The sequence below is a fragment of the Rhopalosiphum maidis genome, chromosome 1 (assembly GCF_003676215.2).
Source record: "Rhopalosiphum maidis isolate BTI-1 chromosome 1, ASM367621v3, whole genome shotgun sequence".
Classification (NCBI taxonomy): domain Eukaryota; kingdom Metazoa; phylum Arthropoda; class Insecta; order Hemiptera; family Aphididae; genus Rhopalosiphum; species Rhopalosiphum maidis.
In genome coordinates this window covers 93,835,524-93,853,303 of record NC_040877.1, presented here as the reverse complement: position 1 = coordinate 93,853,303, position 17,780 = coordinate 93,835,524, and the positions used below count along the sequence as shown (strand labels likewise).

The window sequence follows — 17,780 nt, the reverse complement described above, 5'->3', positions numbered from 1 at the left end:
AATTATTACAATTTATTATAAAATAAAAATAAAGACTAAAAATGTTCCCTATTATTGTTTAAATTTTTGAACCTAATCTTTACATTAATAATTTTAGAAAATTTAGTGATAATGATATATCCATGGTATAAACTAAACAATCTTTTGTAGATTATTTAGGTACAAATTAATTAAATTTAATGCTAACTATGTATAATAAAATTATACGTGGTGACTATAGATTAATGGAATAAATAGTTTAAGGCTATTATCAAAAAAAAAAAAAAATTATATAAGTTTGCATTCTGTATTGTCATTATATGACGCAGTGGTCACTCAACTATTATTTTACTCTAAGTACCACTATAATATCACTTTAACATTTTTATTATCGGATTTTCACTATATTGCTTACCTACCACATTGTATAACATTTTTATTAGGTTTTCTGGACTGTTAAGAATGTTTGTGAAAAAAATTATACCTATTCTTTATTGAATAATAATAAATGATTATTAAATTTGAATTCTTAAATTAACTTTCCAAAAAAAAAAGAGCTCAAAAAAGCACAAGAACAATGATTTATAGTAATAACAATTATTGTTGTATATTAGGTACTTATACCAATCTCGTACTTTGGTTTTATTTTAATGCGATTTAATAATAATTTTTAATTAGTATCTTAGTCATTTTGGATGTTTTATTTAAGCATTTATTTTGAATTTCGGGGAGTAGTGACTAGTGAAAGTACTTACAATATTTATATACACGCTTTACTGTAGGCGACTTTATGCCCCGAGTTGGCATTTAACACTTTTGTATTATAGATTTGATGTAGTATTTACATGTTTTTGTTAAATTGTAGTACAAAGAATATTAGCCCATGTGCTACACTGTGATAAATATCTTCTGGATCCTTTCCGAATTAAGACCATACATGTATAATGTGTATAGTATGTGCATTAAACTCGGTCAAGTATACGTTTTATCTTTGTGTTTTTTGCTTTTCTGATACACTCAAACTGTTCGTATTACGACCGAGAACATTATTTATTATTATAGTTAGGATGTTGATGACCTAAAAAACACACTTTAATGCACCAAAATAAATGCAAAATATGCCCTAAAAACTTCAAAAAATGATTTTAAAAATTTAATTAAATAAGTGAAAAAAATTAATTTATAAATAATAATTTTTATTAGAGATGTAGGTGTGATAATAAGGTTAGATTATTTAAAATACGAAACATAATATTAATAAAAAATAATATACATTTATTCCATACAATTTATAATTATAATACTCCATAAGCGTGTATGATCGGTGTATATTATCTTAACCAGCAGGATTTTAATCAGCCTTTAATAATTAATATTTTTAAAATAAAACATAACATATAAGATATACTTACCTATAAAAATTGATTTTGTATTATGATAAATGTATTTCGGATTAATTTTAATTTTTAATTATGAAATCAATAACAATTATAATTATTATTATGAATAATTGAATTTAATGTAAGATGTAGGTAATATAGAGAATCCAGAAACTAGAAATATGAAATACGGAGAGTAAATTTTTTTTACAATTTTTGTTTATTTATGATACATTGTATTCCCAAATAATAAATATGAAAAATTATTATCATTATGAGCAATAAATAATTATTATTTTTACATTTTAAATGTCTAGATATTAAGATGAATTAAATATATCACTTCCAAAGGTGGTTGGGTGGCTATAAAGCATCGTAACGCGCCATCCTTTGGATCCGTACCTGAATATATAGTTAAATCTTAGGTAGGTACACGGTGCACCACAATATTATACTAAATATACGTTCTATATACAACTTATACAAGTTAATAATCGATAATTGAATGATAAAAATGTAATTACATGAAATAATTCAATAAAGATTTGGAAAGTAAACACTAGTCGACGAAATGAGACGGTTTACAAAATGGGAATAAATTGGCAGTAAAATGGTACAGCGTTCAAACGGGATACAGCCAAATAATATTGTTAGTGTGAATAGGATGTGGCGGCATTACACCTTAGTTTGCGTTCTCTCACTCTCCCTCTCTCTCTCTCTCTGGCCCATGCGCATCGTGGACGTAACACAATCGTCCAAAGTTATTATTTTTATGTTTTTGAGTAATCATTGAGTAAATTACTTATTAAAAATGTTTAGAAAAATATAGAGATTAATATTTTTTTTGTTTAAATAATTTGTTACAAAGTTACAAAATAAATAAATATTTATTTAGATGTACAACGTTTTTTTTAACATTTTTAAAGTGGAATACAAAGCCTGAAAGTCAAATGGTATTTAAATATAAAACTAATACATCAAACAATTTTATTTTTAATAATATTTTATTTCGGTTAGTTTAAATAATTTACAATTATATGGGCGATATTGTCGGCCGCAGACTCGCAGTACCTTATTTTGTTGTCTTATAATTTCCGATAAATTTTGTTGAAAAATTCTGCCATTAGTCTGCCCGTATCAAATCTAGGCACATGTAAACTGCGCCACTAGTACCTTTTTTAGTGTAAACGCAGTCAGAAAAGAAAATTAAGTAACAGTATAAAATCAAACGACGCAATAAAAACCAATATTTACTTTAGAAATTTCGACCTAATATGTAATTGCAACGATTAAGTTAACGTATTTATGTGGCTACAGGGACTCAGGAAAACTGCCGGAGTTCCACATACCGGATATTCATTATAGGTAAGAAAATAAAACTCTGTCAGTTTTTATATTAGATCTTTTCACTTTTTCCGTTTTCAGTACCTTTTTGTATAAACGGTATTCTAGCGAAATTTACAATTGCCTGTTGAACCTGTATTATAAGCTATAACCGATTCTCAGTACACATAAGTCTGTGGGTATAAACGAATAACGGTCGACGATCGTAAAGTGACAATTTTATACAATGATTAACGAAACCTATATTGTCGAGTAAAATAATAATGCTTAGCCATCTTTCTTAACTGTATATAATATTCTTACTGCAACTTCTGTCATTTTAATATAATAGCTTAATTTGGAATTTCTAAGTAGAGGCAGAAAAATGAGAGACCAACATAAATGTTATATGTTAACTAAATAGTCCTCAGATGAAATACGTAAATAGGTTAGGTTAGGTTAGATTAGGTAAATAAAATTAATAGTAATAATAAACAATATTTCAAAATTTAATGTTATTGCTATAATTTTGGAAAAAATAATTAAAATATAATATATTCTATTCTATTTCATGAGCTAAACAAAATTTTCTCATTATACCGTTTGAAACCATATCGGATAATCCCCATACAGAGGTTATCATCTGAACTTTGGTATGGAAATCGTTTATCTCCTCTTCATCCCGGGCTAATAATTCGTATTCAAATTTAAGCTGAAGTAAAACTTCAGCTTGTGTGTAACCCATCAACACATATCTAACCTCTTCCTCTGACGATGTTTTTGTTAAGTACTCCTATGAAATTATTTTGTTTTAAAAAAAAAATTATAAGAGAAATATTATTGTTAGACATTAGTACTTACAACATTTTCAGCTCTAAAAATCCTCTCGAGGTCATCTTCAATATCACAATCGACATATTCAATATAATTAGACCCGTGAAACAAGATGAGACCTACTGTCTGTTCTATGTTCATAAAATCGAAAAGTTGCATGATTTCTTGCCATGTTTCTGTAACCTTTGTATTTCGCTCATTGGGATTTAGCTGTGAGCAGTAATTTAGATCGGCCTCCATACAATTTAGCATGTCCCATATATAATCTATCCCATCTTCACTATTAAAAATAAATATTCTTTATTAAAAATTATTCTAATATGATAAATATAATGTAATTACATGGTTTCACCATAATTAGAATTATTAACATCAGGGATGAGGTTTTCTAACTTCTTTGTTTTCGCAAACTTGGCTAAATAAATAAAAAATAATAAAATTAGATTTTTTTTTCAATATAAAATTTAAAAATTTACCGAATTTCCACGTGTTTGTTAATGATACACGTTAAAAACGAGAAAATCATTGATATTAAATTCATTTTTTATGACAAGTATTTAGAAATATATTTGAACTCGTAAAAATATAATGATATTTACTTTGAAATAAACTGAATAAGGTAGAGAGAAAAACCGAGTAAACGTAGAAGACGAGTAGAGCGTAGTTAATGTCCCGAAACAGACTGAATAGTCTGTGTTTGTCCATTAGGTTGCCAGCATACGAGGCACATACATTAACACAACCATGTATGTTTAAGATATAATACCTAATATATATAGATATAGTACTTAATAGCAGATATGAACCCTGAGCTGCCGCACACCACCGCCGCACGAGTCCCTGGTACATAGTGCGCCTGCCGCTGCCGACTCCAGCGTGCTCTATAATATTTATCACAAACACATTTTATCAGTGTGTAAGAGTTATGGAAGATGGACATTATTATTATTTTGGAATAGAAAATTCAATGAAGATGTTAGATAAAAAAAGTGTAGGCCAATTGCCATTAGAATTGTTAGTGGTTGGTATAGATGGATATCTGTTACGAAAAATCCACACACAAGCACTTACAGGTTTTGCTTGGCTACCCTGTCCATCTGCTGTTGAGTACTATATAAATTTATACACATTTACACGGGTCGGTCGATGTGTGCGTGCCGTTGTACGAAGTAATTATAGGCTACCTGGCGCGCGTATTATTATCTTACGCTCCCGGCCCGTACAATTATAATTATTATCGTATCGTCTTTTATCGTCTCAAACTACGTTGGCGGTTGATAATCATTTATGATTCTACGGTAAACAGTGGTGTGTTCACGCTAAGAGGTACCACGAAATATTTCAGTTGGATGACCTTGAAAAGGACTACCAAAATACATAATTTCAGATAAATTTCAAATTTTTAACCCTGTCGGTACGCGCATGCGCAATACAACTTACGTTTTTTTAAATGACAATACTATTTTTTTCCTACAGATTCGATTAGAGTATTTTTTTTTAAACAGTTTTTGTATAAAAAGTTTTTTTATAACTACAAAATTGGCAAAGTTATAGTATGTTGAATTTTAAATTTACGAATAATTTGTTTCTGACATAATTTGAACTAAATTCAAATTTATGTTACTTTAAAATCGAAATAATATTTCCGATGTTATTGTTAAATGCCTGTTTATAGACAGATAAGATAAAATGAACAATTACAATTACATTAACAATTTTTTTATCGTAATTTACTCTCATTTTTACCTTTCATACCTACATCTGAAATAAATAAGTTAGCTAATTGAAGATAATGAAAATTATAAAAGTTTACACACTTTGAATTTGAAATTAAAATGTATTTATTTGCAATAACAGTTCTATCTAATAAATTGTTCAAAGTTTCCACCTTGATGTTCCAAACATGATTCCAAACGTTTTAAAAATTCCCTTGATGTGCTAGCTTTTATTTGTTCTTCTCCTAAATTATTACAAGCCAGTCTAATTTTGTTTTTTAAATCTTGTACATTAATAGGTGGGTCCGCATATACAACATTTTTTAAATGCCCCCATAAAAAAAAATCCAATGGGGTCAAATCTGGAGATCTTGCCGGCCATGGAATTACTCCATAGGTACCAATCCATCGGTTGGGAAAAATTTCATTTAAATATTGTCGAACAATGATGGCGTTGTGTGCTGGTGCACCATCTTGTTGAAAATACATATTACTCCGCGTGGCTAATGGAACATTTTCTAACAGTAATGGTAACTGATTAGCAAGAAAACCTAGATATCTTCTACCTGTAAGTGTTCCGTCATAAAAATAAGGACCTATAAGTTTTCCACCGATTAATCCACACCACACATTTATACCCCAAACTGTCTGAAAGTTAGTTTCTCGAAACCAGTGTGAATTTGTATCGTCCCAAAATCTATTGTTTTGTTTATTCATTATTCCGTTGTTTGTAAATTTAGATTCATCACTCCACAAAATACGATTATAAAATAAATTGTCGATTTCAAATTGAACACTAAACCATGCCAAAAATTGTAATCTACGTTCAGGATCCCCGATTCGTAAATGTTGGATAAACTCAGGTTTATACGCATGCATTTTGTATTTTTTCAAAATATTATGTACTGCTCCCACTGATATACCAATTTGTCGAGATACATGTCTTATTGATGAACGTGGATAAGCTCGTATGTAAGCCATTACCTGCAATTCAGTGTCTTCATCAAAATTATTTGGTCTAGGCTGCCGTTGTCTATTTTGATTATTAGGAAATTGACCGTTTTCATTTAATCCATGTAGAAGTCTATGGACATAATTGTGATGTGGGTGAAACCTATCTGGATACCGATCTGCGTACACCCGAGTTTGCTTGTCGAGAACTACGATTACATTCTCCAAAAATTATAATAAGTTCTACTTTTTCACTGTTATTCATTTTAATAAATGTTTAAAAACACGACGTTGTGTGAATAGTAATTGTCAAAAGACTAGTTTTAAAGTATTAATACAATTATTACTAGTCAGTGTCTCAGTGAAAATAATTTATCAACAATTATTTATAAAATAAATGTACAACGAACCGGATTTACTATCTTAATTACCAGCGAATGTCGCCAAGTTCTTTTTATTATCTTATCTGTCTAAAAATAGGAACTTAACAATATCGGAAATATTATTTCGATTTTAAAATAACATAAAGTTGAATTTAGTTCAAATACTATAACTTTGCCAATTTTGTAGCTATAAAAAAACTTATTATACAAAAACTGTTTAAAAAAAAAATACTCTAATCAAATTTGTAGGAAAAAAATTATATTGTCATTTAAAAAAAAGTAAGTTGTATTGCGCATGCGCGTACTGACAGGGTTAAAAATTAAAAATTTATCTGAAATTGTGTATTTTGGTAGTCCTTTTCTTTCCCCGAAAACCTAATTTCAATACAAGGTCATCCAACTGAAATATTTCGTGGTAGTTCTTAGCGTGAACACACTGTATATACTATAAACTTACATAAAATAGTATTTAATAGCTCTAAAGTCAACTTCAATACCTATAAATTATATTTAACCCTTTATGAATTTTTTACATTTATGATATGAGCGCATATCATTACAATACTAATTAATACTAATATATAATTTCAATTCTAAATTTTTTAACACATTTTATTATCATTGTAAAAGTTTAATCTTTGGTGTCTCGTAACTTAGATATTACCTACAATTGTCAATAGCAGTGACCGCAAATAGTATATGCAGCCGTTGATACAAACTTCAAAGTAACACGTTTACCTGGCTTGGGTACGCATTTCATGTACGTCCACACGAGCGGTGACGGTGATGCGGTGGTAACGGTCACAAATCAATTTTTTTCATTATTATAAAATATGCGATAGCGCTCTCCGTCTCGCAGGCCCCTCTGCCACCGCCCGAAGACAACATCGATATCGGTATAATCGCCGTTGTTAGGTTAGGTTAGCATTTCATTAATAAAATATAATATAGAGTATTATACCGGCCAAATGTGTTTATTATTATTTCATAACATTTATGTAACGTCGTCGCCTTATTTTTTCGGTGTGTGATACACCCGACGACCGAAACTTTACTTTCTTTCTTCGTCTTCGCCATGCAATACGCCCGAGTAAAAACAAAACGTATCACCGAGGACGTCCTGGGGACAAACTTATTATACATTTTTTTTTTTATTATTATTATATACATTGGCATTATTTATTATACATAAATATTTGTTATTATTTTAATGCTCATCGCCCACCGGTGCTATTTATTATATATTTTTTTATTATTATTATACACGCCGATTACCGATCATCGTAACCGTTCCGTGATATATATATATAGAATTAGTAATAAGTTCATAATATGATAGGTATTATTATTGAATTTTTGGTGTGACCTTCATTTAAGGCAAAGTATTCACGCCGTGTGGTTTTTCTTGCCAGAAATTAAATATTATTCTTTTTCTGTTTTAAGATAAAAAATTAATTAACCCAGAATAAATCACGTATTAATTATTTGTTCCCACTTCCTTTTTTCACTATCGTGCGAGACGTTACGATGGCGTAATATATACGTGGTAATAACTGGAGCCGCCGCGAGAATAGATTCTATGACGTCACGGGACAACTTCAAATTACTATAACTCGCTAACGAAAATTCGTTCAGTTTAGTTTAGTTTGGACTTTTGTTTTTGTTTAATCGAGAATTTTCTTTTTAAGGATTTGTTATATTTTTTCCTTTTGTAGTCTTTTAAGAAATAATTTACATTAACTGTACCGTCGGTCAGTACTCGTCCGGTTCGACTTGTTTTCAAGTCCTACCTTGTGCGTTTGTGGTGTGGGGGGAGGGGAGTAGTCGACGGTGTGGCGCCGTTAGGTTAGGCGCAGACCGATCGTTGCGGTGCCTGTACCTTGGACTGGCGACCGTTGCTTACTGTGTCAAACTTTGGCCTTTGGGTACAAACTACAAAGTAACACGTTTATCTGGCTTGGGTACGCATTTCGTGTGCGTCTTATATAAGCGGTGATGCGGCGTGGTTTTAACGGACTGAAACGTCCAATATCTCTAATATCGTAGAAATATTTATAAAAAATCTTAAGTTACCAACTCGCCTGTCTCGACGTGTAGGTACTTAGTCGATCTAGATAGACATTGAACAAGTCTTAAGGTGCGATTCCTATGCACGCGTCTAAAGACGCGCGGCTGACGCGGCGCGATTTAATTTTAGCCGCGCAGGTACTACTTTACTTGTTTTTAAATATAACCGATTCCTATGACCGCGGCCGCCGCGCGGCGACGACCGCTTCGAGGGCAGTCAAATCGCACGAGCCGCGCGGCTATTCATATTTTAATTTTCAAAGTTCGACATTTCGTTAACACTGTGTGACACAAAATGTCTTCAAAAGTGTCATTCACAATAGAAGAAGACATACTATTGGCTGAATCTGTAAGAGAACATCCATGTTTGTATGACTTAAAAAATGCCAATTACAAGGATCAACAAATAAGGGACAATGTATGGAAGCTTATATCAAATAACTTGAATAATAAAAGTGGTAAGTAGTATACCTATTCAACATATTAATGAAATTTCAAAATTAATTGTTAATTTGTTGCGTATCTGTCAGTGTAGACCGTAGAGTAATAGGTATCTAGTTAGTGTCTATAAAATTTGAATTATTAACATGTAGGTAGATAATTACCTAAATTAAAATAAAATATTCTATCTTCATATTATCATATTAACCTAAATGAAAAGGTACATGTACACATAATATCGTATTATATTTATTATAATATAGTAAGTCATTTGATATATTTTAGCTAGATATTTATTTTGTGTTTGAACTCAACACTGGAATCTGTATTTTATTAATTTACGATTTTAATACAATTTAATAGAACAATTTACAACATTCAAGAAAAATAAAGTAAGCACAAGTATTTATTTATTTTTAGTTATTATTACTTACGTACAACATACACTGAATAATAGTTATTTATGTTAACATTACATTATGAAAAAAAAGTACATTTATAAATAGATATTATTTTCATATTATTTATATATCAACTGCGTGGCTAAGTATAACTAAAAGAATATGTTATTGTGGAACTGGAATATCTATTCTAATCTATTAGATTGATGATTTTGCCACGGAACAGCTCCCTGTGGACTGTTGAAAAATTTTTTAAATTCGTCCCTCACGAAAAAACCCTCAAACTTTGCATATCCTCCTGCTCTTGCCAATGACATCATATTTTCAGATGGTTGAGGTTTGTTATCATCGAAGTTATAATAATAGTTGTTCGTATTCTCCAAGTAACGATCGCGAAGTAAATTGTGAAGGCAACATGCAGTCAAGACTAAATTATCTACCGTTTCCGTTTTTAGAGATATTGGTGTATAGAATACTCTGAAAATTTGGCTTAGAAGCCCGAAACTATTCTCCATAGTTCTTCTCGCCCGGGAAAGTCTGTAGTTGAATACGGTCTTTTGATAATCTTTTCTAGCCTCAATCCTAGAATAAGGACGCATCATATGTCGGTCTAGGCGAAATGCCTCGTCCCCAATATGTACACACGGTAAAGATACATTGGAATCTGGCAGTTTTTCAGGGAAAATATTCACCGGTTAAAATTGTTTTAGAGATACTAGATTTATTAAAAATTCCACTGTCCCCTTCTTTACCATAGGACCCAATGTCCACAAATATAAATTTACAATTAGCGTCCACAATCGCAAGAAGAACAATGGAAAAAAAATCTTTGTAGTTAAAATATAAGCTTCTGCTCTTCTTTGGCGAAAATATGCGGATGTGTTTCCCGTCTATGGCACCAACACAATTTGGAAAATTCCACTTGTTCCAAAAGTCATGAGCAATACGTACTAAATCTTCTTTTAATGGAGGTTTTAATAAGACTGGTGTTAGACGAGTACTTAAACTCTTTAAGACTAATTGTATTTTACGTGTAATATAACTTTGAGAAATTCTGAATGAAAAAGACAATGACCTGAGCGATTCTCCCGTTGCCATATATCTAAGAAAAAAAAACGTAACATGTTAAATACATTTTTTAAAATTTATAATATATAATATATTTTATTTATAATAAAATCCGATATTTCTGCTACAGTAGTATTAAAATAATTAAAACTGGTTGCAAATAAAGGGCCCCCCCATACACGGAACGATTTATCGGTCGCACAGACAGATTGATACGTGCTCGCGAAGCGTCAACATGCCAACCACCGACCTGTCGACAAACTTGTTGGTGCGTGTATGGTATTGTCGAAGCACAAATTATACAATATTAATATTTTATTTAAAATTAGACCTATGTTGATCCGACATAAATTGGATATTTATTTTATTTTGGCATGTAGATATAATATAATAATAGTAATAATATATTTTTAATTTCTGTATAGTTTTATGAACTGTAATATTTAAATGAATAATTATTATTATTTCAGTTGATGATTGTAAAAAGAGATGGAAAAATATGAAAGATACGTATAATAAACATAAAAGGAGTAGGAAACTAGGGACGGGATCATCGACAAAAAATAAACAAACAAAATGGGCCTTGGCAGATACACTATCGTTTATGGACGTATGTTCTTACGAACGAACGTGAGTAATAATATATTAAATACATTGTACCTAAAAACCAATTCATCTTACAGTTATAGAAATTGCCCATTAATAATAATTATGGTTCGAAACTAATGCACCTATGCGGCTATGCGCTTAAATTAATACAAATATGCTTTAAAAATGTACAATTATTTTTTTTCTCACAATTTTATAATTTGTACTAAATATCTATTATAAATAACACAGAACTAACTATTTTTTGTTCATTTATTATATTTTGAAGGGGACTGACTAATTTTAATTCTACGGTTGAAATGAACAATAGTGAAGAAGAAGATAGCTACTTAGAAGTAACTGTTGACGATGAAAACAATTCAAGTGATGAAAACGATGTTTCACAGAAGTCTGCAACAGAAAACACTACAGTTCAGGAAACTGAACTTGAAAATAATTTGAATACAAAAAAAACAAAATTATTAAAAGAAAAAAGGCCTACTAAAAAACTAAAACAAAATGAAGAGTTAGTGTCATTGTTCAAAAAAAGTAATGAAGATAGACAACAAATTATAAACGCCATTAACAAAGTTGAGGAAGATGATGATCCCATTGATTCATTTTTTAAAACAATGGCATTAACAGTAACATCGTTTCCTCAACATTTGAAAATAAAAGCCAAAAAAGAAGTGTTCAACATATTTACGGATTTGGAAATAGAAAATAACAGCACTACATCGACATCAAATAGAAATATTCAGTCAACAAGTAGCTTATTTTCATCTCCAAATCCTAGCATACAATCATCGTCAAACTCAGGATTTTCAACATATGATCGTCCAAGTCAATATGTTTTTCCAGAGACTAATGATTGTCAACCTGGAAATTGGACTCAATCGCTCGGTGATAATAATTATGAATTACTTCAGTACGACGATAGACAGTACGAATAAGGAAAATATGATAAGGTATTTTGATTTGTTGTTTCAATAAGTAGGTATCTATTTTTATTTTATGGTTTATTATACAGTTACATTTATATTTATTAATTCTATTAAAGGATGAATTTTTCGTTTATTTTAAATATATTTTTACAACAATAATATTCGGGGTTCGAAAAAGTAATATCATTCATTACTATTATTATAATTTTTTTGTTTTATTATATCTTTACAATTTAAAAACTATGTTTGATTTTATTTATGTTTATTTGTAATAATATTTATTATGATGTATTGGCATTTTTAAAAGTTCATTTTTATACTGCGTTATTATTTTTTATTAAACGAGAAGTTATACACAATTTATTAAGAATAAAAATGTTTTTATACACATTATTTAAAATTTGTATTACCTAGGTATAGGTACTATAAAATATAAATTATACTACAAACATATATTATTATGTTATACATTACCTCAACGTGACTGCTAGTTTTTCAGCAGCAGATATTGGTTTTCTAATTTTGATGCTTGGGTTGGTTTTTATGTCTTCCTCAACTAGGTTCAATACATAATTAAATTGATCCCAACTTAATCTAAAAAATTCCCTGAATTTGGTTTCGTCTCGCCATAAATGTTTTTCAATCAGGACACTGAAAAATCCCTCAGCTTCCCTGGCTAAGTACATTTCATGCACTTCATTTTTATTTTTTGATACAACGTATTTTATGATAGCTTGTTCTTCTTCTACTTGTTGTAAAAGAAGTAGTTTTAAGATCAATTTTTGTTTTTTCGTTAAGGACATGGTTAAACTAGTAAAATTGTAATATTTTAAAACACGTTTTTATGAGTATACAAGTACAACCGTTTCAAATAGAGGACTTGACACAACTACGTGTACGTGCGTAATTCTAGTCCCGTAGTGTTTTAGCCGCGCGTCTCTAGACGCGTGCATAGGAATCGCACCTTTAGCGTGCAACATCTCGGGATGCACAGCGCACAAATCATATATATACAATATAAAAGGTGATTCTTTTATCATGAACCACTCATAATTTCAAAAAGTATTAATGTTTTTCAAAACATTTTTCTTTTTAGTTTCAAGTTGTTACAAAACAACGTTTTTATTTAAAAATTATATTTTTTAGTATTTTTAATTATTAAATGACAACATAGAGTTTTAATTTCATATTCCAAAGCCGAATATTTTTTTGAGTATTTTGATACATAATAATCGAATTTAGAGCGAGTAGTTTATTAGTTATAAGTAGGGAACGGATTTTATTGTAATAAAAAGAATGAATTTATGTATCAATTTTTCTTAAAAAAAGAAATAAAAAATCCAAAATAAGTAAATATTGGAAAAATGTATCTATTAGTGTTGAAAATTACAAAAAAAAGAAATATTTTATAATTACTAATATTAAATGAAAGTAAGAAAAATGATGTTGGTACATAAAATCATGAGTATTATTCCGAAGCTAAGCAATGAGAAACAACATTTTGTTATATAGGTTTGCTAATAAAAAAATTGGACGGTTTTTAATACTATTGTATTGGTTAAAATACCGTTTCACGTAACAGATGTGATAGAGGCATAATTCTTATACACTACTCGTATATCCGAAGGTGTATTCAATTTCCAGAGATACTTGATGAATTTTTACTATTAAAATATCTCTATTAAAAATTACATTTCTTGTTGTCATAGACAAAGCAGATGATGTTAAAAGTCGTCAAAAATCAATAAAAAATCAAAAATTACTAAAATATGTACTTATTAATCCAATATGTAATAATATGTAATTATACCTAAATACGTAAAAATATGTAAAATAAATTTGGGTTTAGTTCAATTAAAATGGACTAAGTCGTACACATTTTTACCAGATTTAAAATATCTCATTCCAATAAAAATATGTATCTACAATAAAATCAGTTCCTTAGTTATAAGACTAGTATTTAAAGTTGTAGCGGTACGGGGTAACCCCGCAAAATCTTTGTCCACTACTTCACTTGTCTAACTTTAAATACGTATAACTAATAAACTACTAGCCCTAAATTCGATTTTTATGTATTACAATATTCAGAAAAATATTCTACTTTGGAATATGAAATTAAAACTATGTTGTCATTCAAAAAAGTAAAAAACCTAAACAAATATAAGGATAAAAAATATTTACAAATATAATTTTTTAATAAAAACGTTGTTATTTTTAACAACTTAAAACTATGTAATAAAATGTTTTCAAAAACATAAATACTTTTTGAAATAATGAGTAGTTCGTGATGAAAGAATCACCCTTTATATGTATATACCTATATACTAAATTATATATTGGATATATATATATATATCCAAAATTTGAATTTTATATTTAAGCACTCCAAAAAATATTCTGCTTTTTAATAAGTTTTTAATTACTTTATATGTTATATCTGATAAAAACATTTTCATAATCGTAAATACATTATTTGAAATAATGTATGTCTTAACGCTCTAATTAAATAGACCAATTGCGGTATACTTACTAGTTAATTACGCCAAACTTAATGAGATTCGTGATTGTATAAATACAATTGAACTAATTTTTATCGTATAAATTATAAATTATAGAATTAGGGTTGCGGAGCCACGGAATGCAGAATTGCGTGCATTTAATCAGTCTCTTCTAAGTCGAAAATTGAAATTGTTCGAATGAATATTTTATTACAGCTATATTATCATTAGATTAGGCGCACGCGCGGTAGTTATTTATATAATATATACACATGTAGTAGTGCATAAAGAACATAAACACGTTTTAACTGCTTATATATTATATTATTATTCATTATTATTTATTAGTATGGTTTGTCTGTCAGTATTTGGGTAGACGATAAACATACGACCGACAATTGTTGCTTATACGAATCCTCCTTTATAATCGCCACGGTACAAAAATATTCGAACCCCTTTCGTCCGCTATGTACGTTCATTGTTCACACAAGTTTTCATGAAATCAAAAATGTTATACACTGTATTATATAGTGTACATATTTTGTGTACTGTACGTCAGTATGAATAGGACACAATCGTTTATTTATCGTAATCTACCACATGAATAGCAATTCAATAAGTAGGTATAGGTTGTTTCGTAAATTAAACTTTAGATTTATGTGTAACAATAACAACATTGGCTATTTATTAGATTATTATATATTTTTCCGTTTAAAATATAAACTGTTAATATTAATAAACTGCTACTGTATAACTTTTTTTTTTTTTTTTAGGTAAATTATATTATAATATTCGTTTTTTACGTTTTATCGTTATCTAATGGTGAGTAATGTTTAATGTAACCTGCATGTAGGTACATCGAGCAATTTGTTTGATATACATATCGTTATAATAAGATAAACCAATTTTCGGAAAGATCGATTTTAGGTTTTTGATTTTAATTAAAAATTTAATGACTAAAGAGACATGAAATTATTCAATAAAATAAGTATTTACTATAGATATGATGACATTTTCAAAATATTTTATAATATATTTTTATGCTATTTGAAATGTCCAATTTTTTTATTATTCTCGAATTATGCACGTATGATTTAATATTTTAGTTTTTGAGTAAAAAAAAGATTAATAAAAAATTTCTCATTAGCTGTTCTTGCGGAACCCTAGAAACTTATTTTAATTTCTAATATTAATAATATATTGTGTATATGTAAAGATTTTTTCTATATACGTGTATATGTGGGATTGATTAATTTTTTTTTTATATATATGTTAGGAGGTAAACGTGTACATGTAGAAAGCGTCAGGTCACGTATAAAATCGGAAAAGGCTCGTATGGATATGACTAACTCATCGGGTTTTATCGAGGTTAAATCGGCACATAATTGAAAAATCGTATGGTATTACACCAAAAATCTAAACAATTTTGAAAATTATATTTCTTTTTTCCATTCGTTAAAAATAGAACTTGTTGATTTATTAAAATCAATTGTTGCCATATCACCAATTAAATTCAATTTGAAACTAGAAGCTACTTACAACCAACCAAATTTAGATAACTCTTCGCAAAATAGGTCTTTTAAGATATCGGCTAGGCCAATCTTTATAGATTCCGATATAAATCTTTTAATAGATGAGGCGTTCGCTACTTTACTCGATGAAGAGGAGATTTATAAAGGGAAAGGTAGTGGTTTTTCATTAGAAAAAATTGACGGTCTTCTTTTATCCGTTTACAAATACACACCCATGGGCGATACTACAAACATTCAAATCCCGATTAGAAATATTGATAATAATACTAATACCGATAACAATATTAATACCGATAACAATATTAATACCGATAACAATACTAATACCGATAACAATACTAATAATACACAGGATAATAGTTCTTTTAACGAAGAAACTGTCAATTACGCTGGTTCATCCTATATAAAGCTTCCTCCTTCTTTAATTAATAAGCGGGCAACAATCAACCCACAAAATAATGATAATTATTGTTTTAAATGGGCCATTCTGGCAAAACACGTAACAGGCCCAAATAAACATCGCGTAGGTGAAAATTATTATCAACACGAACAAAAATATAATTTTTTCGGGCTAACATTCCCAACGCCATGGAGTGAGGTTAAAATTTTTGAAAAAAAAATAACCTGGGGGTGTCAGTTAACGTTTGCGGAGTTAAAAAAATATCTTTAGAACGTAGTCATGTATAGCCGATAAAAGTAGTAGATGATGAAAAGGCCAACCATTTCAATATAATTTTATACAGTGATGGTGAAAAAAGCCACTATCTATATATTTCAAATTTTTCACGTTTTATTCGTTCACAAACTATATTACACGGACATTCGGTTTATTATTGTAAACGATGCTTTACATCATTTGATAATCAAAATTTAAAACATAAGTTAAGCGGACGGTTAGCTCTCCAACAGCATAAACTTATTTGCGGATCATATAAACCTATTCTCCCCATTATGCCCGAAGTTGATACAATGCTTGAATTTAAAGCGTGGGGAAATGCATAACGCCACCCATTTACTATTTACGCCGATTTCGAAGCACTCCTAATAAAAACCGATGAGCGCAGGGGTGAGAATACGACAATTATACATAGGCATAAACCTATGAGTTATGGTTTTGTAGTCAAGGTGTCCGATGATGTACCGTTAGAGCTGCTTGAGGAGTTTAATATACCAATAACACCGGTTATTTATCGTGGTAGTGGTAGTCGAGAGGAGGTAGCTAGACATTTTGTTAATAATATTGTGGAAGTAGGTTTAAAAATTGAAGAGTTATTAAAGACCAATGTCCCTATATGTATGAGTGACGAAGATACACGTAGGCATAATGAAAATAATCAGTGTAATCTTTGTAAATGTAGTCTTAATAAAAATGAGAAAGTCCGTGATCATTGTCACCAGTCCGGAAAATTTAGGCAGACATTATGTTCTAAATGTAATATTAGTTTACAGCAGCCTAAATTCATTCCATGTTTTTTTCATAATTTAACTAATTACGATGCACATTTTATAGTTACTGAATTGGGATATGATGCAAAAACAATAAAAGTCATTCCTTATAGCGAGGAAAAATGTATAACATTTTCAAAATATATTAGTAAAACGTTTACCATACGATTTGTAGATACGTGTAGGTTTATGGCGACAAAGTTGGAGAATTTAGCTAAAAATCTTTTGACG

The 17,780-nt window shown here is 29.4% G+C and overlaps 1 protein-coding gene and 1 pseudogene across 1 annotated transcript; both read left to right on the top strand.

The window, feature by feature from the left end:
- Positions 1–8,926: 8,926 nt before the first annotated feature.
- Positions 8,927–12,082, top strand: LOC113550041. Its single transcript, XM_026951640.1, has 3 exons — positions 8,927–9,089; positions 11,012–11,171; positions 11,419–12,082. Exons 1-3 carry the CDS (start codon positions 8,927–8,929, stop codon positions 12,080–12,082), a joined length of 987 nt encoding a protein of 328 aa, XP_026807441.1.
- Positions 12,083–15,840: 3,758 nt separating this feature from the next.
- Positions 15,841–17,767, top strand: LOC113549397 (annotated as a pseudogene).
- Positions 17,768–17,780: the final 13 nt, after the last annotated feature.

What these genes read in the sequence shown, in the direction of transcription:
- LOC113550041 (XM_026951640.1), top strand. Translation starts at nt 8,927, where the DNA reads ATGTCTTCAAAAGTGTCATTCACAATAGAAGAAGACATACTATTGGCT. An exon ending in TAACTTGAATAATAAAAGTG is followed by an intron (nt 9,090 to 11,011) that starts GTAAGTAGTATA and finishes TTATTATTTCAG; the next exon opens with TTGATGATTGTAAAAAGAGA. An exon ending in GTATGTTCTTACGAACGAAC is followed by an intron (nt 11,172 to 11,418) that starts GTGAGTAATAAT and finishes TATATTTTGAAG; the next exon opens with GGGACTGACTAATTTTAATT.